General features: G+C 33.4%; 4 protein-coding genes across 4 annotated transcripts; 3 read left to right on the forward strand and 1 right to left on the reverse strand.

Moving 5' to 3' along the window:
* Window positions 1-4,756: 4,756 nt before the first annotated feature.
* On the reverse strand, window positions 4,757-7,110 carry LOC108745453 (TBC1 domain family member 14-like). The gene has a single exon (XM_018481615.1). It carries the CDS (start codon window positions 6,629-6,631, stop codon window positions 4,757-4,759), a length of 1,875 nt encoding a protein of 624 aa, XP_018337117.1. The 5' UTR covers window positions 6,632-7,110.
* An 835-nt stretch (window positions 7,111-7,945) lies between these two features.
* LOC108745440 (rho GTPase-activating protein 11A-like) lies at window positions 7,946-12,135 on the forward strand. The gene is made up of 6 exons (XM_018481599.1): window positions 7,946-8,774; window positions 8,854-9,010; window positions 9,300-9,477; window positions 9,592-9,667; window positions 9,851-10,614; window positions 10,829-12,135. Exons 1-6 carry the CDS (start codon window positions 8,079-8,081, stop codon window positions 12,126-12,128), a joined length of 3,171 nt encoding a protein of 1,056 aa, XP_018337101.1. The 5' UTR covers window positions 7,946-8,078; the 3' UTR covers window positions 12,129-12,135.
* A 1,122-nt stretch (window positions 12,136-13,257) lies between these two features.
* Window positions 13,258-16,167, forward strand: LOC108745425 (E3 ubiquitin-protein ligase synoviolin A). Its single transcript, XM_018481572.1, has 8 exons — window positions 13,258-13,386; window positions 13,482-13,574; window positions 13,639-13,791; window positions 13,960-14,250; window positions 14,346-14,560; window positions 14,691-14,911; window positions 15,006-15,405; window positions 15,494-16,167. The coding sequence occupies exons 1-8, from the start codon at window positions 13,258-13,260 to the stop codon at window positions 15,795-15,797; spliced, it is 1,806 nt and encodes a 601-aa protein (XP_018337074.1). The 3' UTR covers window positions 15,798-16,167.
* Window positions 16,168-18,486: 2,319 nt separating this feature from the next.
* Window positions 18,487-24,241, forward strand: LOC108745632 (serine/threonine-protein phosphatase 4 regulatory subunit 3). The gene is made up of 6 exons (XM_018481913.1): window positions 18,487-19,809; window positions 20,215-21,813; window positions 21,914-22,065; window positions 22,220-22,320; window positions 22,489-22,682; window positions 22,872-24,241. The coding sequence occupies exons 1-6, from the start codon at window positions 19,612-19,614 to the stop codon at window positions 22,956-22,958; spliced, it is 2,331 nt and encodes a 776-aa protein (XP_018337415.1). The 5' UTR covers window positions 18,487-19,611; the 3' UTR covers window positions 22,959-24,241.
* The last annotated feature ends 1,529 nt before the right edge of the window (window positions 24,242-25,770 follow it).

Below are 25,770 nucleotides of genomic sequence, written 5' to 3' on the forward strand. Positions count from 1 at the left end.
TTCATATAGGAAAAAAAAAGTCATTCATAGAGATATGTTGCCGTCATTTACAAAGTTTCTCATACGCGCATTTAGTACGCTTACAATTTCGCGTTCGCAGTCCATTATATGATATAAAAATGGTCATTACACTATTGCGGTAGATATCGTTTAATCCTTACATTTCAATTAAATTAGGAAGCAAGCGTGTACTTATGTACATAACAGTCCTCACGCGGTGCCGCGAGGCCTCTTCTAAATAAAAAGCATCGTCAGAGACGTGGCTGTGCATCACGTTTTATCGGGATATTTTATGGGATTTTTGGGAATTCATAACGCAAACTAGCTACTTTACGATCTCACGTCCTTTCTAGCGAAAACCAGTTCCTTCAAATTTCGTATTAAAAAATATGAAGATTTCTTTTTCCTTTCTTTCTTTTTTTTCTTCTAATTTGCTAATGTCTCTATGTATACTTTACATGTTTACTGATCTAGATAGATCTGATAAAATAAATATCGTGGGATCGATTCTTTAAAAAATATATATTACAATATTGCACTTAAGGTAAATGTACACACGATAAAACGCGTATAAAATATACAATGAGTTCCTCTATCGAGGCACTAACGACAAGGAACACAGAAGTGTCACATAGTGCATGATGCATGATTATTTGTGCATAGATTTTTAACGTTTGCATTTATACGATTTTATCATGTCTTTTAGGCATCGTAACTTTTCGACCTTAAGTAGAGGAAACTTAAAAATTCAGAATACACGTAGGTATATCTATAAGATTAAATATATTTACTACACATTGTATGTTTTAGTATATTTAAAAAATAAATATAACTGAGTATAAATCTATCATTATATAATAAAGCATTTTCTGTGAATTTAAAGACAGTAAATTGTATTTTTCTAATACAATTTCGTATTACTTAATTTCTTAATACAATTACTATGATCAGAAAATTCAAGAATCAATTCAATAGAGTATGTAAAACATATTTTCCTTATAAATTCTCAAGTAGAATATCTAGATATACCTACAAGTATTCTAATGCAATCAATAATACAAGCATACATCACGTGTACATCCAATTACACATACATACATTTTTAGTTGTAGTAACTTGTATTCATAATTATAACGCAATCACTAAATTGATAAGATGAACAAAATTTCAACATCCTTGCACTCTACATTGATCGTACAATAGATAGTTATTTTTGGACATAAACGTCGCATTTTGTTTGTATATTTCGCAATGACATTATCATCCAGCACTAAATGAATTAGATAACTATATTGTATTAACTATATCAGCCAACCGCATAGCGTGATACTAATAATTACAAAACTTGATAATCAAGTTGTGCTTATAGCACGAAGACATTTCGTGTAAGTCTTCTCTGATACAGTTCTTTTAAAACTTTAATACGGTTGGCACATCATCGTCGACAATTTCACGTAATTACGTTATGTCAAAGGTAGAAGGTATACACAGATGCGATTCATATAGTTACTGAAATTTATTGTGACGTTATGTAGCGCAGATACGAACAAAACTAATTTAACAAAATGAAAGAACTGATTAGAGATAAAAGTTAATGTTTGCTACATTAAAATCATTAAATAAAATTTGCAAGATTTGTTTATAAAATTTCTCTCCTACGTATGTTAAAGCTAAAACAATATAAGAAATAAGAGAAGTGTACATAAATATATGTATTTAAATAGCACTTTTAAAATGTTTTGGCCATTTAATGTATAGTTACTTTGATAACAAAAAGGATCAGTATAAAATACAATTTCAAGTCAACACATTGCATAGTCCATTAAATAAAAAAATCTCCATTTTAATAATCTATGAGCATCAAACTATTATTATAATATCTATTATTATCAATTGTCGTACAAGACTGATCATTAATACAAAAAGAGAGAGAAAATCTGTCACAAATAAATATACATGAATATAATTATTAGTTCATATATGTAGATACACAATTTTTGTATTAAAAGTTTCGAAATAATTTAATTCATCGTGTTCTAATTACGTATTATCCATTTATGCTCTCTTTATGTACATTTATAAACTTATCCGTTATGTATTGTTCATGAACGCTACATAGTAGTTTGGAATAATGGATGGAATGAGAGTATTGTCGATTAAAAATTAGGATATATATTACACTTGTGAGTTCACTTATGCCTCTTATCTCAAGATGTTCGTATACGTATCTTGAGAAATACGTACGTTGAGAATCACATACTTTCTATAAAACATGTATTATGTATATGTCATTGAGAAGCACATCCATTGGTTGCACGCTGGTCGTGCAAATTATCGTATAATATTATGTAAAAACACACAGGTATAAACACATAGTTATAACAAAATGTCGCAATATATTGTAGATAATCTCGTCTCGTAAAAATAAATGAGAAATTAACGAGCCGCGACAATTATGTCATATTTGTTTCAGCGACTAGTATTTCGGCACAGATGCTTCTAGCTCTGTCATTATTCTGCTCTAAAACTTGCCCATATTATATAAAAGAGATATATATTCAATATAATTTCATATTGCTAGATAATGATGTCCTATATTTTTTTGTATAATTTTCAAGCTCTCAAGTTATGCTGTACGTGAAGCTAGTATAACGTTCTCGTGACTGTTATTTTGAAATATGAGTTAGCAACCTCAAGATGGTAATTAATGATGTCATCTATTTGAGATAGTAAGACCTAACATTTTTTTCGTTCTACGCACGTATTGAACAGGGCGATATATAATAAGCACATTCAATAAGCATATTGCAGTTACGTTGTATGAAAATACATTTGTGAGATTACTTCCCCTAGACAGCCTAGACAATAAAGTTCGATAATTGCATAGTTCGTTTTCTTAAAAATCTCAAATTTATCTTATCTTCATTATGAAGGCCACTCAAAAGACGGGACATGTGATAAGATTTCGCTATTTAAAATTAAATAAATTGCCCTTAAATTGTAATAAATTATTCACCTCGTGACACACATGATAGAAAAAATATCACTTAAATATTAATTTAAAACTTTTAAATAGAAAATAAAACTTTTATTGTATATCACATAAATATTTGATCACACACTTCATTGCAATAATGTCATACTCAATACTTAATCCATGATTGCCAGACTAAAAATAGCCAAGCAAAATAATGCAAGCAGCACGAATTGATTTGTATTGGAAAAAATTCCAACTGTACGAAATTATAATATTTGAGAAAAATTTAACAAAAAATTATAAATATTTTTAGCAAATACGTAAAATTTTTTAATTATAAAAGATCTTTTTACAAATTTCTTAATTTAATCACATATTATATATATGTTTGCACTATTTAACTTCGCTTCTTTATACAAATCAATATTAATTAAAATTTTGGACGAAATACATTTCCCTGTACGTAATCTCAACTGTTTAGTATTTATCGTTGGGCATTTATCGTCGTGATATCGTTAGCATGTCCAGCATTTGTAAATAGCAAGTAAATATTATGCAGCAAGACTCTTTATTTTAATTCCGGCTAATTCTATATTCGTAATGTATATTTATGAGATTAATACCTGTGTTGTTGAATAATATTGTTGTATTTGAGTATATCTCTCTTCAGTTTTGAAGAGAATGTAAAAATTGAGAGGATACACAAAGAATCAGTACATCTCAAAGCTGAAATGCAATATTGCACATAGTAATATACACATTGGTATGTAAAGCAAGATTGATATTTCGCATGTTTAAATATCACAAATTTTATGAGAAATTGTCATAAATATTTATAATAAATTAACGAAAACTAAAATAAAAACAATATATATATTCAAATTAAAAAATTATAGTTTAATAATATTCTGTTTTGCTTTTTAAAAAATATTTTTAAGATAATTATCAAGATGTAAAATCACGTTTCAAAAAATACTAAACAAAAAATGTAAAACGAGTATAGATCTATTGATAGAACACTAATGTTTTATATTGCAGATCATCTTTTCCAATTTCATTCGTTGTAAAAAACATATCTACAACTGAATAACACAGTCCATTATTTACATGGAAAATATTTCCATAACAAATTTATTCACTTATACAGGGTGAATCAGAGTCGTTGAATCAGCTTTTTACTCTATGAAAAAATTATCGACCGCATACCTAATTGGATTATAACGTGTGAGGTCGATAATTTTTTCATAGGATAAAAAGCTGATTCGACTCTGCATATAATTTCCAAAAATTCATAACAATAATGTATTTTTGTTACAAATTTCTGAAAATTATCTCTCTGATCTATTGTGCAATTGATCTCTACATTATTTTCTGTGACAATTGTAAAATATTGGAATAAAATGATTTCTAAAAGATCAGAGACAATATACATTAATATATAGCATCTCTAAAACATTTAGGCCCGGTTGCACCAACGTTACTTTGACTTTAAGCAGGGCTTAAAACTCTTTCTGTCTCTGTCTCTATTTCGCTTTAAAACGAGACAGAGAGGATTTGTTTAAAGTCAAAGTAATGTTGATGCAATCGGACTCAGTAATAAATTATATATTTTTTCAAATAAATACGAATCATGATATCTAAAATTTCAGATAAGTCATTAGATTTTTAATTTTAAATAATATTAATTAAATTATGTATAAAATTTTTTTGCACAAAGATTCAGATTTTGTTATCACAATAAGAAAACTTCAATTTTGCTATACCTTTTGATATAATAAATTACGAAGAATATAGAACCAACATTTGCTGGAACGTTGTCGTCCCAACAGTAGTAGACATTTGACTAATACTGTTGAATAAGGATTCTGCTTGTAGATTCTCTGGTAATTTAGTAAGAAATTGTGCGCCGTGTACAAAATCCATTTTTAATAATTCTTCTTGGTATAAGTGCAACACTCCCAGCGCAGTTCTAAAGAGGAACTCGTCTCCATCTCTGAGAAAGATATCCCAGATTCTACATGCGACATCAAGAGGCATTGCTTTAGCATATATAGTATACAACCAATCTAATAAATACAAGTCCGGGCTTAATCCAGCTATGGTAAAATGGGAAAAGACTTTTGGCAGCTTATGCGCAAGAGCACTGGAGTATACTTTATAGTAAGTATTCATTCTTTTTTGGTCCAATGTAAAGGCGGCTCTGTGACAAGGATAATTTAGCAGATTCGCGAAGCAAGCAAAGGCGTCTGGTGGTTCCATGTTTAATGATAAAACAGCACCCACAAAACTCATACCTTGCACGTAGCCTACATCCGGTCTATATACGGCATATGCTGCCAAAATACCCTGAAGGCTATCGAATAATGGTCCACCCTCTTGAAAGACACATAAGGTAGGAAAGGTACGAGATACGTCTAATCTGATTGCGGCTAATGACTCATTATTAGGGCTCGACATTGCCCTGTCTAAGCAAAGATTATAGAGGTGCGGTGTTACATTCAAATTATTCGAAATTGCTAATTTCCATACCCTACCACGAACACTCGGTGGCAACCCACGCCACCACAGTTCCCTTACTTTCTTCGTATTCTTAACGCTTTCAAATTTAGATAAAACATGTACATTCCACGTGTTGGAATCCTCGGCTAATCTCTTCTCTTCTTTTAACTGATATTCCCGTTGTTGCTTACGCTCTTTCTCTTCGCGTAATTCTCTCTTCCTTGCTGCTTCTAAAATAGCATTGTATTGCTTACGATGACGTTCCTCTTCCAGTGCATTTTTAGCTGGTAAATTTGCTGGTCTTGGCTGTTGAATTAAAGCTGTACTACCGCCTACCTTGTCAATATTTCTTGATGGGCTACCGGTAGGTGTTGAATGTTGAGAACCTTTATTCTTCCACGAAAACACATTTTTTGTAAAAAGCGTGTTCAGTCCCCAACGTTTGGGTATCTTATCACTTTTTTCTACGACGTGTTGTTCATCAGATCCTAGAAAGCTACCAGAAGGTGATATCTCGCTAAGGGAAGACACTGTGCTGCTACACGAGCGTGGCAAACTATTTCTTGGACTACTGTTTGCACTGACATTCTCGAGCTTCGTATATTTGTCCGTGTCAAGTTTCACACCTGACGTTTGTTCCTTACCATTACATGAAGATTCTAGATATTGAGAAATACAGTCGATTTGTGCATTGCTGGGCATCCTGGTCTCCTCCACCGAATACAGCTGCTTCGTGGAAGGATTGTAAGCCAAGGACATGCTTTCCAGAGCATGATTCAGGCTGGTTCCCGCTACTCCGACAGAGACAACGTTACCGGCGTCGTACCATTTGTTCTCTCTGATGTGTACACACAGGGCCTTGGTCTTAGCCGCTGGTATAGGCGCCACATCGCATGCCAGTGCCTCGTCGACGTTGACGCTGTCACAACGTACCGTGTCCCCGTTCAAGGACACCAACTGCTGCTTACCAACCTTCGGCGCGATATTACTGGCGATATAGCACCCAGACTCGCGTCCAGTGACCTTCACCATCTGGAAGCTATTGACAGCATTGTTGTGACGGGACTTGGCACTTCCTGATGTCTGCAGGCTCGGCGACGGGACGGGATGCGCATTGGTCCCGTTCAGCCGTTGGGAGGTCGTAGGACTCTTCATGGCAGCCTCCTAACCTTGCCGGCGCATCCAGATCGCCTCTGATCGTCGACGACAGCCGTTCACACGCCGAGTCCTTCGACGAGCGAGGCTCACGAATCTGTGCACACGCATGCTTTCCAATCGATTGTCAAAGACTTGGAATGGGTCGGCATGGAAAACGACCCTTGACACCTCGACACTTTCGATCCTTCAATCCGACGATATGTCGATAACAGGCGATTTCAAATGACTTCGTCGGGAACAGTGATAAACTCGTCACGCGCGCATCATATGTATCACGATGTGATCTCGCGACGCTGAGTGCCTCGCCTCGTAAAATTGTAATCAAGTCGCTAGTCTGCTAGACTAGACGAGACTAGTCGGTCGCGTCTAAAAATACACGCAACTAATATCGGAGAGAAGACCGGAACGAGAAGCTCAGCGGCGAAGGGTCACATTCTTCGAAATCAACGAACTCAAATCGAAAAATTACGTGCACTCACGTGCACCATCGTTGATTAACATGCACAACACTGACAAGTGACAGACAGGCACTGACGACGAATTTCACGGTGAATCCGCTACTTGCGCATTAAAGGCCGTTATACATGTAGAGGCATAACGTGATTCATCGATGAAATTTATAGTCAATATACTTATATTTTGGTAGAATATTGACTTCAATCAAATTCTGATCAACTTAATCAGCGTTTCAAAAGATCAGATTAATAATGAATTGTATAATTAAAAATTATATTTTTAAAAGTTTTTTTGGTTAAAGTTAATCAATGGTTTGATAAATTAATTGCTGATTAATTTATCTAGTATAATAGTTGCAGTATTTTATGGATGGAATTATCCTTTGTTTTTGTCATAGAAAAAAGATTAAAAATAAAATGGATATTATAATATAAATAGCATGCTTACCGTGCGATTGTATATGATTGGTTGGATCTATAAGTAACAACCAATTATGTTCATTTACTCGGCGAGCAGGCTAGTCACTTTGTCAATTTGAACGCATCCAATGGCTGAGAGAAAACAGATTTGCAACTGTTGTGAAATTCTTTATTTCTTTGATTTAGGTAACAGGAAGAAGGCCTCTCTCAGGTTTCTCCCTGGGAAAAGCTCTGTCCTAAACCAATCATATTAAAGAATTTTATAAGCACTTAGTGATCTCTTTCATCTGATTGGTCTGTATTTTAGGATCTAATGGAATATACCAATCAGATGAAAGCGCGCTCTTTCGCGATGCATCGCGATGGCGCCTTTACGAAGCGTTGATGTTGGCGTATGATGTTGGCGGCACTGGAGGGATGTCAATTCAATCAAATTCAATATGAAAACGGGTGACGAGAAGTACGATAATAAACGACACTTGAATAGCGTGTAATTAAAAATAAATTCTTCGTTCAAGAATTAATCATCACAGAACTTATATGGTTTATAACGTACTGGAATATCGAAGATGTTGATCTACGATGTGTTGCACAAGGAGAAGGTGTATCACGCTGTCGCCAGCGATCTTAGAAGCCTCGGAGTTAAGTATCGCTTCAAGAAGAGCATGCTTAAGAGCGAAAGGCCCGAGACGTGCAAAGATATCTCCAAAAAGGTTTTCAAGACCCCTTTGTTTTATCAAGCCTTGGACATTGTTAACCTATCATCAGGCGCCATAGTCCACATACCCGTGTTTGTCATTCAAGCCTCTACGTTCTTGGAAGAGCATGTCGCTCAAGAGGGTCTGTTCAGAAAGGCTGGCTCTCAGGCGCGACAGAGAGAATTGATATCCCGGTTGAATAACGGTGGTGGTTTAGGTGACAAAAATCATGCGATTGATATTGCTAATTGTCTAAAATCTTTCTTCCGAGATTTACCAGAGCCACTGATCCCATATGCATATCACGATTTGTTCGTCCATTGTGCATTGCTGAAGAGTCATCGAATACAGGCATTATTGTTAGCATGTACGTTGCTACCACCGTATCACTTGAATACCTTAGCATTCTTCATGGAATTCTTAAAAAAGGTTTCCATGTATGAGAAACAGAACAAAATGAGTATTGACAACTTAGCGAAAGTCATTGGACCGAATATCATGCCATTGCAAGAGACATCCATGTCGGCTGTGCAGAATAGATTGCAAATGCATTTAACTATTGTCAAGGTAATGGAAATTTTAGAGAATATATTGATAAATCATATAAGCAAATAGGTAATTGTTACTTAAATTAATATTGTTACAGATTCTAATTGAAAATGCAGAAGATATTGGTGTCCTACCACCTCATATTGCCCAGAATATTTCTACTGAAACAAGCGGCAGCACGGACAATGGATTGGATTCATTTGAGTTACATAGAAAACATAAAAAGAAGAAGCATCGTAGTGGAAGTCTTACACGTAAGTAATATTGAAATACTCTCAGTTTTATTTAAAATATACCTGAAAAAAAAAAATATATATATATATGTGTGTGTATAAATGTTAGTAAGATTTATAATATTAATGAAAAAATTAATTAGATTAGAACACACTCCCCCTGCCCTCTCCTTCTAATATTATTAGATTTATTAAATGTAATTTTGTATTGCACATAACATTCAAATCTTATTTAAAATTTTAGTTTTTCTTATATCTGTGTATGTATATATAACATATATTGAACATGGAGATGTAATGTTCTATACAGGAATGTTCAACGGCTTAAAGAAGATTGTTGGAAAGGGCGCTGATGCACCTAATGATGCATCTAATATTAATGAACCACAGTCTCTCGTACATCTAACGCAGTTAAATGTAGCTCCTAACAAATTTACCAAAAAACGAAAAGTAATTGAGAGAGAATATCCTCCGAGTATAAAGAAAAAGTAATGAAACTATTTATCTTTTGTTATTATGTTATTTTTTTCTTTCTTTTATATATATACAGTTTAATATTTAATTTAAAATAATATTGATACAAAACATAATATATATTGTAAGAGAACGGCCGAAAAATTAGACAAATCAAAAAAATTAAGATTGAGTTTAGACAAATTTGTACCTAAGAATAAACAAGTAAGTATAGCTGTTTTCATATATATATATATATATATAGAATAAAAAATCCATCTAAATCAATATTATTGAATAGATCTGAAAAGATTAAAAAGCTTAATTATTAACATTATTCGTATTACAGTATACAAATAAATGTACAGTTTATTTAAATTGTAATAATTTTATTTAAAATACTTTCAGAAGAACGTTGATGGTAACTTATCAGATTCATATATGGGCAATTACAAAACGTGTAATGAAAGACGTTGGAGTTCAGTAAGCAACTCTTTTGATACGCATAAAATAAAATGTGAATACAACGACAGAATATCAAATATGAGATCAAAAAAATATGATGAATCGTCAAATAATGATTTTCGTCAAGAATATAATGATGTATTCATTAATGCCACTGTGGATTTATCAGACGATGGTGGCGAGCAGGACTTGCTTATGAATAAAAGTCATAAAAATGGTGAGCAATGGCATATAAATGTAAGCACAAGTTCAAGAAAATTGGATGCTACAGATGAAAGTGATAATATATGCTTGCTGACACCTGAAGAAAAGACTGATTCAGAAGAATTTACATTTTTTCCTAGTAGTGATATAATATCTTCATTAAGTGATCACTATGAAGAAGATTATGTCAGAATTCGTAAGAGTGAATATGAAGATATAAAGAATCGAGTTTCTGCGATTGAATCGCGTATTTCTCAAGAGTTTGGATGTATATACAACGAGAAGGATGATATCACTACACATTCGCTAAATAATATACAGACAGCGTATGAAAAAACATTGGAAGAGGCTAGTATCGAGAATACTCTAACAAGCGATTATCTAGCAAAAAGACTGAGTAAAGAATTAAAGATCAGAAGATCGGGAGAACATAAAATAATAAGATCGCCTAGTGCAAGAAAAATTGGATCATTAAGAAGACGTTCACAAGAAAAAGCTGCAAGGTAATTGAATTACATTTAAACTATGATATTTTTTTGTAATATATACAATTATTATATTTATGTATTTTAAAATTTTATTTTAAATAGTGCATAAATATTCTTTTAAAAATATATAATCTTCTATCATGTGTAGAATAAAATGTTCAAGTAGTATACAAAAGTAGTTAGTAAAACAAATATAAAATTATTGTTTTTATTATTTTAATATTTACAGCAAACGTATTAGAAGAACTGCATCATGGCATATATCTCCAGAATTCAACTTACAACATCACGTGCAACTCGAAAGACAAGTAAACGTTTGTCCCATCGAAAAACAATCGATTTATTCTAATAAATACTTGAAGGAGCACTCTCATTCTGCCGAAAAATGTAATGAAAATATTTCTAATAATATGAGAGATGAAATAGCCTGTTTACACAATCAAATTAACACATTGATTTCTCGTTCAAGCGAACGTAAAATTTCAAATAATAGTGACTTGGATCTTTCTGGATTTAAAGATCTGCATTTGAATAATAATCATACGACCACATCTGTACGTAGAGCGTCATCTTTTCATGGAAAAGATTTTGTAGATAACTCATCCTATTTCGATAAAAAGATCGATGAATTGAAAAAGGCAAATAGTCATCAGAATATTGCCTTAAACAATGATTGTTTACTAAGCGACAAGACTGTTTTCGAAGGCTCGAACAAAATATCTTGGAAAGATGCGGATAAATATTTTAAATCAGTGTCCCGAAGAAATACACCTGCTCCACAGACTGGCAGAGCATCCGTCGCTAAACTTCGAACACAAAATGCTGGTATGGTACTGGCCAAAGCGAGATTATTTGATGAAGGAACGAAAAGATCCGAATTTAAATCGAGTAATGTATCAAACAGAAAACATTGTCTCGACAATGTAAATAAACATTCTCCCAATGTAGCTAAAGAAATAAATACTGAATGTTTCAAGCAAACGTGCAACAGGACGCAAGTCTCTCGAAAAAAATCCAATAAGGATTCGAAAAATAAAAATCGTCACGCAGTGTCATCTCCAAATGCATTACCACGCATTAAAACACAAATAATAGATGCGTCATTAAAATCGTTTCAAAATGGATTGAACGAACATTATGTGCGAAAATTTGAACTGCAAGATCAGAAATGTTCGAATAAGGAACCAATTGTACATCAAACTTTCACCAAAGATAAAGGGATCAATGTCGCACACGACACAAAAATTCAGAAAGAAAACATCGCTGCAAAAGGATTGCCGTTGACGAAGATGCCTGTCAGTACAACGCTAGAAAATCCAAATATGTCTCCTTACAAATCAGATGTTAGCAAAACCCCACATATTAAGCGACCTTTAACGGTAAAAACGCCGAAAAGTTCTAAATTAGTGCGTAGACCTCCAGTTGACACACGTAGAACACCATTGAAAGCAACGGCACATCTAGGAACCCCAAAACGTCAAAGTCCTAAAAGTATCTTGAAAACACGAACTCTCAGTATGTATACGTAACAGAAAGCCTAACCATAAGTACTATATGTTGAATAGTTTTACATATACATATATATACGTTATTTTAAGAAGCTATAATTTTTATACAGTTTTTATATATATAAACAATATCTTTTGTGGTGTTTTTAATATATTTAATACTTATATTAGCAGAATATATATATAAGAAAGTTACTACAAATAGAAATAGGACATCGCAAGCAAAACTGATAGTCTATGCGTAAACGTTTAAAATCACTTTTTTTTTTAAGGCTAAAACATGAAATATTTGAAATATCTTTAAGGCTAGTCATTGCATATATCTGTGCTCTCATTTAAACATATAATCCTCATTCATTGTCATTCGATGACAAATTCAGGTTTACATGCAATATTCATATTGTTGTTCATTAAATAACATGTAATACAAATCAATACAAATCATCATAATTAATATTTGTCTTGTGAATATATCTATTACAAGGAGACTAATTATATGTCGTTATAATGTTTGTGTTAATTTTCTTTCTCGCTCGCATTTTTCTTTCAGAAGAACAACCCCACGTTTAAAAGAAAGCACCCGCTTTCTTTTAAATATTTGTGACATCACCTATCAGTGTTTTTATCTGCGAAAGCGAAAATCATCGTGATCCACGTGGTTCAACGATCACGACACGATCATTCGCGTAACCAATCACGTGGCACCGCTTGTCCTTTGCATGCTGTCACAACGCAATGGTTGACATTTCACATCTTACATAACGGGACGATTGTAATTAATAACGAACTGCGATATTTGCCTCGTTAAATGTTCCCGTTAAAAAGAAAACGCATTAAAAAAAGAGAGCGGAGTGCAGCCTCTGAAACATTTTTATACGCAAATAAATGATTCGAAGATTACCGCGGTTATGTATATCGTCACGATATCAGCGCCACATTAATACCAACTCTCAGCGTGGCGTTGTTTGTGTGCGCGCATACGTTTGTTCACATACAGTTTGTTGTACATACAGTTATCGAGGTGGTACAAGGATCGTCGGAAACGTGCGATCCGATCAAATTCTCCGTGCAATACGCAAGTGTCAGCGATTTATTCGCTCAGGAAACGCGGAAGGTGTTCGGGCTGTACGAGAAAGTGCCCGGCACGAAAATGAGAGAGGCTGGGATTATGCTGATAAGCACCGCGCTAACATGCGTCGTTATTGGCAATGCGTATTATCAAAGAAAACAATTCTATCCGACCGTCGTTCACATAACCAAATCTAATCCAAGCATGACCGTGAGTTGAGCTTTCCTTAAAGCATTTTTTTCAACATTCTCGATAAATCGCGTAACGAATGTGCGCTCTACTATCACATATGTATTTGTACTCAGGTAATCTACACGCAAGGATTTATTCTTGCGTTCATGATTAACGCCTTCCTGCGAAAGATCTTTTTCGGTACCTTACGCGCTGCCGAGCTCGAGGTAAGCGTCTCGTCCTTTCACATTTCCTCACGTCGTTGTCTTTCTTATAACATCTTGTTTGCAGCACCTAGTGGAAAAAGTCTGGTATGCTGTGACAGAGACATGCCTGGCGTTTACAGTGTTCAGGGATGATTTCAGTCCTAAGTTTATAGCATTATTTACCCTCCTCTTGTTCTTGAAGTCATTTCACTGGCTTGCAGAGGACCGTGTTGATTACGTGAGTCTTGTGTCATCAACAGTTAAAGTACAAGGATCTCTGTGATGTATCAAGCATACATTCATTTTTATTATACGTTAATGTTATTTTTGTAATTATATCTATGTAATTATATTCTATACAGTAATTACATTCTGTATAATCAATGAATTATCTTTTATCTTTCAGATGGAAAGAAGTCCGGTAATAACATGGTTGTTCCATCTTAGAGTCGCCACTTTACTAAATCTTTTGTTTGTCATCAATATAATGATGATCAATTATGCCTACGATACAACAGCCACTAAAGGTCCCTCCGTACAACTTGTGTTTGGCTTTGAATATGCAATTTTGTTAACTGTTCTTTTTAATATTACTGTAAAATATGTCTTGCATACTATTGATCTACAAAGTGAAACTCCTTGGGACAACAAACCAGTTTTCCTGTTGTATACAGAATTGATTATTGGCGTATTGAAAGTAATTATATTGTAAAAATCTTATTTTTATGTTAATTTATAATCTGCATATGTGTGTGCTTGTATTTTATCTAACAAACCAATATTTCCTTATAGGTTTTCCTCTATTTTGCCTTTGTGACCTTAATGATAAAGTTATTTACATTACCTTTATTTGCATTGCGTCCTATGTATTACACAATGCGAGACTTCAAGAAAGCACTTCACGATATTGTAATGTCTCGAAGAGCTATTAGGAATATGAATACTCTTTATCCAGATGCAACAACTGAAGAATTAGCTGCTGCTGATAATGTTTGCATTATATGTCGGTAAGTATTGCAATAAATAAAATTGTGTGAATAATAATAAACAATTTATTAAGACTGTATATGTGAATACACAAAAATTATGTGATTTTTTGTAACACTTGTAATGTAACCTGATACATTATGCTTGCAGAGAGGAAATGGTCACAGCTAGTAAAAAATTGCCGTGTAATCATATCTTCCATACTGCATGCTTACGTTCTTGGTTTCAACGTCAGCAAACATGTCCGACGTGTCGGTTGAACATTTTGAGGCCTACGCCAAACAACACAAGACCTAGACAACAAAATCCTCCTCAGCCTGGACCACAGGTGCCTCCGCAACCTCCACAAGCACCTGGTGTCAATCCTATCGGTATGACTTTGTATTATTTCTTGTACTTGAGTTTTATGTTCTATAAATATGTTATCTCCATATTTAATCTATTTCATTTTATTATTTAATATAGGACCACCCTTTCATTTCCCAGTATTTTGGGCTGGATTACCAGCTCCAGGTATGCCACCACAACAGCAACAGCAGCAACAACAACCACAACAACAACAGCCGCAACAGCAACAGCAGCAACCTCAAAATAATGCTGGAAGTACTCCGCCTCAAAATCCAATACCACCTACTGGAAATATTCCACTTTTTCCACCGCTATTTCCTACAATAGTACCATTGCCACCTATTCCTGTACCGCCACCGAATTTAATCGAATTGAGCGAAGAAGAGCTCAGAGCGATGGAAGGTAACCTGCGGCAAGCTGTTGAAGCCAGAATACAAACGCTGCAAAGAATTCAACTTTTATTAGATGCAGCCAATGCAATGATGAATCAATATCAAACAGCAGCTGCTACCGCTAAGTGAGTATAATATTCTATACAAATAATACGTATATATATATATATTCTATTATTTATTACATAAAACATCTATGGCTTAAAATTGCAGCATTCCTGTGAACAATAATTCTACAAGCAATACCGATAGTACCTCGGATACATCCACGATGCCAGGTCCAAGCGGTACAGCAAACACAAGTAATGGAATTAATAGCGATAATTCTGAAGTTAAAGTAGAAAACACTCCTACTCCGAGTACGTCAAAGGAAAACACTCCTACTCCAAGTATATCGAAGGAAGACACGTCAGCATGTAATGATACAGTAGACTTATCTAGGACTGAATCTTCAAGCGAACAAGAAATGCTGCGCAGACGTAGGTTACAAAAATTTTCATCTCCACCAACAGAATAAATAAAAATAAAATTGTGTGATAACTTATGTAACATAATAGTTTTTAACTTGGTTTATTATCGGCCTCAATTAACGCAAACGGTCAATAATTGAGGACTGTATAAAGCTAAAGTTTGGATTTTGTGATTCAGACGAGATAAGACGATATTCGATATTGTTTGGGGTTAAAAGGCAGTTAATGTTTTAAGCACTGATAAGGCTGTTTGTAAAAAAATCTCCAGCGATTATTAAATCCAGAATTTAGTGATAACCGAGACTGAAAGCTTGAGACTCAAATTGCAAACTGTTATACTACCAACAATCATAATCACATGAAAGAATGATTTTATAGGAATGACAATTTTTTGTCTTTCTTTTTGTAAATTATTATACAGAGTGCATATAAAATGTAAGAAATTAATTCCATTGACTTATTATACTTGATTATAATTTTCAGATTTATAAATGTGTTTACCTGTAAATAATTACAGATTTTCTTGCTATCTATATAATCTTTACAATTGTACGAGAGTATTTCTTATGAAACTATATGAAATCTTAAAATTAATTTCATGTTCTTTGCATAAACATGTATTTGAGTACCTTTATCCCTAAGCTTTAATATATGGAAATTTCTTATGTACATTTATAATTATATTGTCATGTAAATACGCCATATTTTTGTGTGTCTCATCCTTTCATAAAACCAAGACAACATACCGATATTGATTATCATGATGAACAGTACAATCATTTCTGATAAAATTAGCCAATGTATATAATTTATTTATCGACATATTTCTTTTTTTTAACAATATGGATAATGCACAAAAGTATATGTTTAGAGGTAATTGTTATAGAATTAAGACTTAACTAAAAGTGCAGAAAGAATATGTATAAAAGAGAAATGCAGGGACATAAACTTTAGCTCAATCTGTGAGTAAATTGTTTTATATTTCTCTTCTATTATTACATCAACATTATTATTAATACTATATTATTCCGGACTGGATATTTTTATTCAATTTTGGATACTAACTGTTTGAATTAAAAACTGACTTTGATTCCAGATAATTATTTAGAAAAGAAACACTATAATTGTGATATATTCATAATTAAACGTTTAAAATTTTGTTAAATAATCCTAATATTAAAAAAAAATGGAATTTCTACATAAAGTTTTTTTTCGAATACGATTATTTATAATCTGTTTAATCTATACGATTAGCTATTTTAATTTTATACAGTCGTAGATTGTATATCGTGTTTATTTTTTTTTTTATTAATAGCAATAAGCAAGTATTATAAAAAAAAATTTATCTTTAAGAAAAACATGTATTGTTAATTTTTAATAGATATTTTACGTATGTTATTTAACAATGGACACTGGTCAATCACAATGTGACATTCTTGCTAATGTCAATGTGATGTTTAATATGTTTGTGACAAGAGCTACCGATCTAATAATGAATACGCGGTTAAAATAATTTGAAGCAATGTACTCCACATGATATGGAAGAAAACTGACTGACATTAATGCATCCACTAAGTTTTATTGATCAATCGAAAAGATATTTATAACCTCATTTTAACATCTCGAAAATGCGCACACTCAGTTTCGTAAAGCGGAATATGTAACAATGTTAATATATAGGAGTAACTTTCTCGATAAACATTAATAACGTCTGATAATTTATCATAATTCACAACATTTGTAAATTCGTTGTGGTTTTATAAATTAATTTTCAGCGTGTCCTAATTATTTTTTTAATTGTTCTGTCGAATATAGCAACCGTATCTCTACGATTCTTACCGAGATGTCGCTTGTATTACATATGCACACAGTATCTTATATTTTTTTCAATAAAGTTATCGCTGCTTCTGTAAAGGAGCGAGAAAAGAGAAAAATGTGATATCCGAACGATTGCTGGTGTACCGAGCTACCAAGTTGTAAATTTTAGAGATATCGCGATGACGTAACGATGTCATCAGCGAGATCGGTCCACTTTTCAAGCCGTTATCGAATCGAATATTACTACAATGTGAAAGTCTAATTATCGCCTCGTTTTTAGTAAAGAAAATTATTATAATTTGATATTTCAAGAGAAAAATCCGTCAGGTTCGCTCTGGACGATTATTATGGGATATTAAATAAATACCAACATGCATATTATATTATTCTTCAGATATCATAAATGCGCCCGCGCAAACACACAGGCATTATAATTATTACTCTACATTAATATTTTCCGAGTCATATCACTTCGATTACTTCGAGAAGTCGCCCGGCCATCTTTGACCGTGACGTCAGAAATCGAAGAACCCGTCGGATTCTGGAGTCTGGAGAAAATGCATCCGCGCGGAGATGAAATCATCGCATCACGGCGACACGCGAGGCAATTGTTGCGCGCGTGCGAAGCGCATCTGAAAAAAAAAGTCTTGATTCATCGCGATGAAAAGACTGCAAAGTCGCAGAAGTCTGTAAACAAAACTCGTACGTTCACCGGCACTTGATCGCTTTACCGACCGCGTGATTCTCGAGGTCATCGCTGCCGTCGTCGTATACGATTTAGATACTGTGAGAAATGCGTCGATCTCTGGGCATCGAGATTCAAAGGTCAAGACAAAAGTCGCGGCGGAAACTCGAGGGCTTAATATTTTATTAAAAGAAAAAAAGAATAAAAAGAAACCGGACTTACAAGATCCGCGAGAGAAGAGAGAGAAAGAGAGAGAGATTTAAGAGTTGTTCAAAGAGTCCGTCGGCATTGTTCAAATCTCGCGCTATGCGTCCTTGCGTGTCACGCGGTGAACCCCGTGGCGCGTTGTTATGATCTATCATGGCGGAATGTAGTGTTGTGGCTGTTCAGTGTCTATATCAATTTTAGAGTGTGCAGCTCAGGGGAAAAGGGTGGGAGCGGCAATGCGAGCCGACGGCGACTGTCACAGGTATTCGCATGAGTTAATCGTGTTCCTGTGAGCGTCCGTATCGCGGGAGGGCTATCAGATAATACCACGGGGGTTCGCCGTTGCCGCTGCCGCCGTCGCTGCCTCCATCGCCGCCGCCGCCGCCGCTGTGGTCGCGGGAAGAGGAATTGTACACAGCGGAGTGGAAAGATTCACATGCGCAACGTTCACTAACCAAAAGTATCGGTATCCAAGCTGGAGAGTTGTCGTCGCGCCGGTCGGGACGACGAGTCTAAATTGTCGCGTACATCCCGATACGTCGTGGTCGCTGCGACACGTGAGAGTGTCGCGGACACGCGATCTTTTCCCGCGCGCGATCTGCCTGCTGGATCGAGCTCTCCTTCGAGGGATCGCGTCTACGGTCTGTCCGGTAAACGTCGCGTTGACGCGACTCGTGGACGCAGAGAAAAAAAGGCTTCGGGAGAAACTTCACTCTCCACGTTCATCCATGACAAGCATCTATTACTCGTGCTTCATCAAGTTCACCGTTTCAAGGAGCATGCATATGATCGTCGGCTGATCCGATTAGGAACCGACTAGTGTGTAGCTTGTGCTCATTATCCACCGCACGAGATTATTCACCTGGGAGTTGTAGATGCCAAACGTGGCTTTTCATGCAGTATCTTTCAGTAGAAAGAGAAACACTAACGCATTACCAAACATCTTATTTACGTCTTTATTATACGTATGATGCAATACCAATAAATCTTGAAGGGCATGCGGAAGTCTAACATATCTAGGTTTTTGCCCATACATTGTTCTAATAGGTATCTGAAAATTATTTCGTAGAGATAAGTGCGAGAAAGCCAAAGATTGAATTTAGAAAGGCATGCGGAAGAGTTGGTGATACAGACAGTGCACTAATTACAATATGACGGATACACGTAGAAGAGTAAAACTATATGCTCTTAATGCAGATAGGCAATGGGATGATCGTGGTACAGGTCATGTTTCATCTTCCTATGTAGAGAGATTAAAGGGAATTTCCTTGTTGGTAAGAGCGGAAAGCGATGGATCTCTTCTGCTTGAGAGTAAAATACAACCTGATACAGCATATCAGAAACAACAGGTATTAAAAGATTTTATGAATTTGCTTTTCTTATGATTCTCTTACAAGAGAGAGAGATCTATGACTTTTCAAGCATAATCAATATTGATAATTAAATATCACAGTACTATTTTTGGCGACCTTGTATATAAAATTTCCTAATCTAATTTGTGAAAACTAGATGAATAGATGAGTGTATATAATTTATTCAAAAATTTTGTTAATTAAATTTTTTTAATGTTGCATTTGTTCTAATTATAAAATATATTTTTGTATTATTAAAAAAATCAATATTTTTTATATTATACATATTAATGTATTAAATAAATTACAATTTATGCATGACAATGTGTGTGTATGTGTGCGTGCGTGTGTGTGTGTGTGTGTGTGTGTGTAACGTATAAGTAAATATATGTATGATTTTAGGATACTTTGATAGTATGGTCTGAAGGAGATAATTTCGACTTAGCCTTAAGTTTTCAAGAAAAAGCTGGCTGTGACGAAATATGGGAGAAGATTTGTCAGGTTCAAGGCAAAGATCCATCTGTAGAAATTACACAAGACATTGTGGAAGAATCTGAAGATGAGCGGTTTGATGATATGTCAGATGCAGCACCGCCTATCGAATTACCTCCCTGTGAACTTAGTCGATTGGAAGATATTAACGAGCTCATAGAAAATTGTTTAACGTCCCCAATGAGAAAAGAGAAATTAGCATTGGCACTAGAATCCGAAGGTTACATTAAGAAATTGCTAAATCTTTTTCATACTTGCGAGGATTTAGAAAATATTGAGGGTTTACATCATCTTTACGATATATTCAAAAATATTTTCTTACTCAATAAAAATGCATTGTTTGAAGTTATGTTCAGCGATGATACAATTTTCGATGTTGTTGGCTGCCTGGAGTACGAGCCAACGTTATCTCAGCCAAAGAAGCACAGAGACTATCTTAAAGAGTTAGCCAGATTTAAACAAGCAATTCCTATTACAAATACCGAACTATTAGCTAAAATCCATCAAACATACAGAGTTCAATACATTCAAGACGTAGTGCTGCCAACTCCGAGTGTATTTGAGGACAACATGCTGAGTACATTGAGTAGTTTTATATTCTTCAATAAAGTTGAAATAGTAACTTTGATACAGGAGGATGAAAAATTTCTTACTGAACTTTTTCGTCAGTTAACGGACGAAGCGACTTTAGATAGCAAAAGACGCGATTTAGTCCTTTTTTTAAAAGAATATTGCAACTTTTCGCAAAATCTTCAGCCACAAGGAAAAGAATCATTTTATAAAACATTAACAGCACTTGGTATACTCCCTGCTTTAGAAATTACTTTGGCAATGAACGATGCACAAACAAAAACAGCCAGTATAGATATTTTGACTTATATTGTGGAATACTCTCCAAGTGTTGTACGAGATTATACATTACAACAGATAAACAACACGGAACAGGACCAAATGTTAGTGAATGTAATAGTTGCTCAACTTGTTGGGGATAGTGATCCTGAGTTGGGTGGAGCGGTGCAGTTGGCTGGTGTACTACGTTTACTTTTGGATCCAGAAAACATGTTGGCTTCTGTTAACAAATCAGAAAAGACTGATTTCTTAAATTACTTCTACAAGAATAGTATCGGTACTCTAATAGCCCCTCTTCTGGCAAACACAATTGGAGAACGACCTGCGAGAGAGGATTACAGAACAGTACAACTTTTGGGATTGATCTTGGAATTGTTATCATTTTGTGTGGAGCACCATACGTATCACATTAAAAACTGCATATTGAATAAAGATTTACTTAGAAGAATATTGGTTTTAATGAAATCAACACACACATTTCTAGTACTATGTGCATTAAGGTTTATGAGAAAGATTATAGCATTAAAGGATGAGTTTTATAATAGGTATATAATTAAGGGCAACTTGTTTGCACCTGTATTTGATGCATTTGTAAGAAACAATGGCAGATACAATCTCTTAGATTCGGCTATATTGGAAATGTTTGAATTTATCAAATTGGTAAGTAATGATGGTTTTTGCTTTGTTTGATAAACAATATAATATACTAGAAAGAATTTATAATATTATACCATGATTTATATCTTTTACTATGTTTCAGGAGGATATTAAGTCACTATGTTCACATGTTGTTGAAAATTTCTCAAAGGAATTGGAAGCAATTGATTATGTACAAACATTTAAAGCATTAAAGCTAAGGTATGAACAACATCAGGACAAGTTGAAAGATCGTGATAGAGCTACAATTGACAGGTATATATTGATATATTTTTTACTATATTTATAATGAAAAGAAGATAAAAAACACAATTATATGGAACACATTATATAACAAATTACTACTGAACAGCGTAATCATTTTTATAAAAATATATTTTTATAATTTAATAAAATTATTTATATGTAGTGTTCCATCAATTTTACGAAACAGTCGGTATCGAAGGGACCAGAGGCAGCTAGACGAGGAAGAGGAACTATGGTTTAATGAAGAAGAAGAATTTGATGAAGGTAAGCTAATATATATATATATATATAATAGCACAATAAGATCTTATATTTACAATTTCTATTAAAATTCTTCATTGAAAATCATTTTCAAATTTTATTCCTATTATTACATTATTATCCTTAATCCACCTATTATACATTATTACTCTCTTAATCTTATTATTATAGATTCTAAAAATCATCAGCAACAACAGCAACAGCAGTCTGTATTAAACAACAATACTAATAATAATATTACCTCACAACAACCACAGATCAATAACAGCTCATCAACAACGAATGAATCGCCAATTGCTTCGGAAATAAATCCTTCTCCAGCTATTGGTACTGTGGAAAAAACGGGAACGGCACTGTTTAAAAAGGTAAAACGAGAGATATAATAGTCGCACAGCATTGTTTTTATATGCAATTAAAAATTATTGATATTAAAGTCCTTGTAGTAATTAAGTTGGGTTTTAAATTGCAATATGTACCAATAAATGATTTTATGTTAATTTCTAGATTTTATAAAATTAAAATTTATATACATTTTATTTATATATAATTTCTAGGGGTTAGTCGATTATGAAGGAGATTCGGATGAGGAGGATGAAGATTCAGAATTAAGTCCTTCCCCAAAACGACAACGATTGTCATAGTAGGCAAACTTGAAAACAACAAAAACATTTGTGATTTTTAATTGCTGTTATCATTTCATGTCCCTTCTATATGTAAAAACAGATTTATTCTCTCGTTGTCGGAAGAGACATAGATTGAGCTTATTGCTAAGGAATGGCTACAACAATAAGTGCTTTTAAAAAATGTATGGTGGGCACCCATAGGTCTGTCTGTGACACGTGTATAGTATGTGAAACTTAAATATGGTGTGATTGAAAACTAAGTAAGCTATGTCGACAGAGTGTATCGATAAAACAAAGGAAGCATAAACTTTCTTTAATGAAACAAACAGTGTAGTATTGTGGCATAATACGATGTAGCATGATTTATTGTATAATGCGTTAAAAAAAGTAAGAGATACTAAACGAATCACATAGAGAGAGTCCATTCCACTTGTCTGGAAACATTTTGTGCATTAGGAAAGATAATCTCACGGATATTATGAATAGTCTAAGAAGATTGGCCAAAATTAGCCAAGTTTAGTGACTTACAGATACAGGAGAATAAAACGTGTGCTTAGTAAGTACATTGATAAACTGGAATATGTCACAGTTAAACTGAAATGCGTCACAGTTGAGCTGTGACTAAACTGTAATCACAGTGTATCATAGTTATCTCGTAAGTCTGCCAAGAAGAAACTTACAATATGTTGTAAGACCGAATTCGGAGAAGACAAAGAGTACATGATGTACCGCACAAAAGTAACCGAACGTTTTGTTTTGCCATTCATAAATTTCTTATCGCCCGCTGGGCAATAGAGAAAGAGAAAGAGAGAGAGAGAGAGAGTGAGTGAGTGGGTGGTTCTTCATGGGTCAGGCACTATGAAACTTTATCCAGTTCAACGGACGTAGTATTTAGTTTGTATATATATGTATATTTGTAACGATTGTAAAACAACCACACTCATGGATTAAACAGAAATATGCAATTTCTTTAAGGGTTCAGTTGCCTTTGAAATACTTTCAACACAAATTTTTTGGTTGTCAATGTAAGTAGTAGTAATTGTACAATAAATATTTGATTTATGTATATTTATCAGTCTGCACTTCATGCCCAATGTTAATCCTTGATGTGTAAAGTATAACATAAATGTATCGCGGAATATTAGGCTTATGTATAAAATATATTGTTCGTATTTACATGATGGGCAGAATGGAGCCAAGAATGACAGAAAAGCGCTTTGTAAAAATAGACTTATATACGATTTAGCTTTGTTAAATTATGAACATGTTTATAATATAACGTATAATTTATATATTGGATACATTAATAGTGTCATAGAGGATGCAATATAAATTTTTAATTTGTGTTTATGCTATTAAATTTAACAAGAGTGAAGTGTTATGATAAATAATTTTATCTTATAGAAGTGAATATTTTCAATTAGATATATATAATCGCTTTAAATTGAAATTTAAGTTTTACTTTACAGTCATCAGGTGAGAAGACTAAATTTAGCTATTTAAATCAGCTCCAGAAAAAAAGTGTCTGCTTCTTTTGGTCCATTTATGCAAGCGATAAAGTTGGCAATGAAAATTTAAATTTAGCATTTGTCATATAATTCCTATACGTATTACATTAATGACTTTAATTTTTATCATTTTTTTATTGAGTTGATTTTACAGAAAAATATTACAAATTAATGTACAGATTTTTCAATAATAATATGCCTAATACCCGAAAGAATTTCCAAGACTGCTTTAGGACTGTAAGTACATAATGTTTGAAATATTGCAGTGAAGATACACATGTACACATATACATATATATTAACTTTTACTTACAGCGAAAGGGATTCAGACGTTAATTCAATCGCAAAATAAATAAATTGTGAATATCTGAGTAGGCAAATTTGCTGGAGCTGAGTGATACATGTACATAAAATGTTGTGCAACTTGGAGTGATCACAAAAAGAAGTGTAACAAAGGCTAATATTAATTAGTTAAGTAAGGTAATGCTGAGTAATGTTGTTCTTTATGTGTTTTACATATATCCACAATTTATTCGATAATAAAAAAACGGATATTAAGCCTAGAATGTTATTGGGCGTAAAGATGTAAGTAAAAAAAAGAACAAATGAATTAACATTTAAGTGATACTAGAGAGTAAAAATGCGATCACGTGCTATTTAAATTGGGAAATTTGATATACATTTGTACAGAGTGTGTTACGCTCTTATCATACATTTTATCATCAATAATATTCTTGATTATTATTTACAAGCTTCGATATTTTTGTTTCTATTTTTTTATTAATATTTGATATGCTTATATTAAATTAAAAAATTTTGTAGAAATATAACCAGCAAATGTATTTTCTTGTTACAAATTCATATTTATAGAATAAAAATACACTTTTAATAGGAAGTAAAATAAATCCAAATAAATTTGCTAGCACAAGATCGTTATAATCTCATATTTATTGGCTGCTCTGAAAATGTTGGTGTTTTATCATGTCTTCTATTAATACAATATTTCGTATTTATTATAATATTATTACATAATATAACTTTGAACATATAATATGACAGTTTAAAACATTCTGCCTCAGAACCGTCGCCGAGATCGCAAACATACATTTTTCAACCGTCACATTGATATAACATTAAAGGAAGAAAATATGTCGAGATGTGCACACATTGTACAATATCACATGCTAATACTAGCATGCGTTTTAATTAATAAAACAAGATAAGCTTTTTCTTTTTGAGAGTATATATACATATATATACAGCATATGTATATGTACATATATATATATATATATATATATATATATATATATATAGAGTGT

The sequence above is a fragment of the Trachymyrmex septentrionalis genome, unplaced genomic scaffold (genome assembly GCF_001594115.1).
Source record: "Trachymyrmex septentrionalis isolate Tsep2-gDNA-1 unplaced genomic scaffold, Tsep1.0 scaffold14, whole genome shotgun sequence".
Classification (NCBI taxonomy): Eukaryota; Metazoa; Arthropoda; class Insecta; order Hymenoptera; family Formicidae; genus Trachymyrmex; species Trachymyrmex septentrionalis.

Bases quoted from the DNA above. Each gene is read 5' to 3' on its own strand.
- LOC108745453 (XM_018481615.1), bottom strand. From the start codon at position 6,631: ATGAAGAGTCCTACGACCTCCCAACGGCTGAACGGGACCAATGCGCAT.
- LOC108745440 (XM_018481599.1), top strand. From the start codon at position 8,079: ATGTTGATCTACGATGTGTTGCACAAGGAGAAGGTGTATCACGCTGTC. The intron at 9,011-9,299 runs GTAAGTAATATT...TGTTCTATACAG, and splicing joins TCGTAGTGGAAGTCTTACAC to GAATGTTCAACGGCTTAAAG. The intron at 10,615-10,828 runs GTAATTGAATTA...TAATATTTACAG, and splicing joins TCACAAGAAAAAGCTGCAAG to CAAACGTATTAGAAGAACTG.
- LOC108745425 (XM_018481572.1), top strand. From the start codon at position 13,258: ATGAGAGAGGCTGGGATTATGCTGATAAGCACCGCGCTAACATGCGTC. The intron at 13,387-13,481 runs GTGAGTTGAGCT...ATTTGTACTCAG, and splicing joins AATCTAATCCAAGCATGACC to GTAATCTACACGCAAGGATT. The intron at 14,561-14,690 runs GTAAGTATTGCA...TTATGCTTGCAG, and splicing joins AATGTTTGCATTATATGTCG to AGAGGAAATGGTCACAGCTA.
- LOC108745632 (XM_018481913.1), top strand. From the start codon at position 19,612: ATGACGGATACACGTAGAAGAGTAAAACTATATGCTCTTAATGCAGAT. The intron at 22,321-22,488 runs GTAAGCTAATAT...TTATTATTATAG, and splicing joins AGAAGAAGAATTTGATGAAG to ATTCTAAAAATCATCAGCAA. The intron at 22,683-22,871 runs GTAAAACGAGAG...TATAATTTCTAG, and splicing joins GAACGGCACTGTTTAAAAAG to GGGTTAGTCGATTATGAAGG.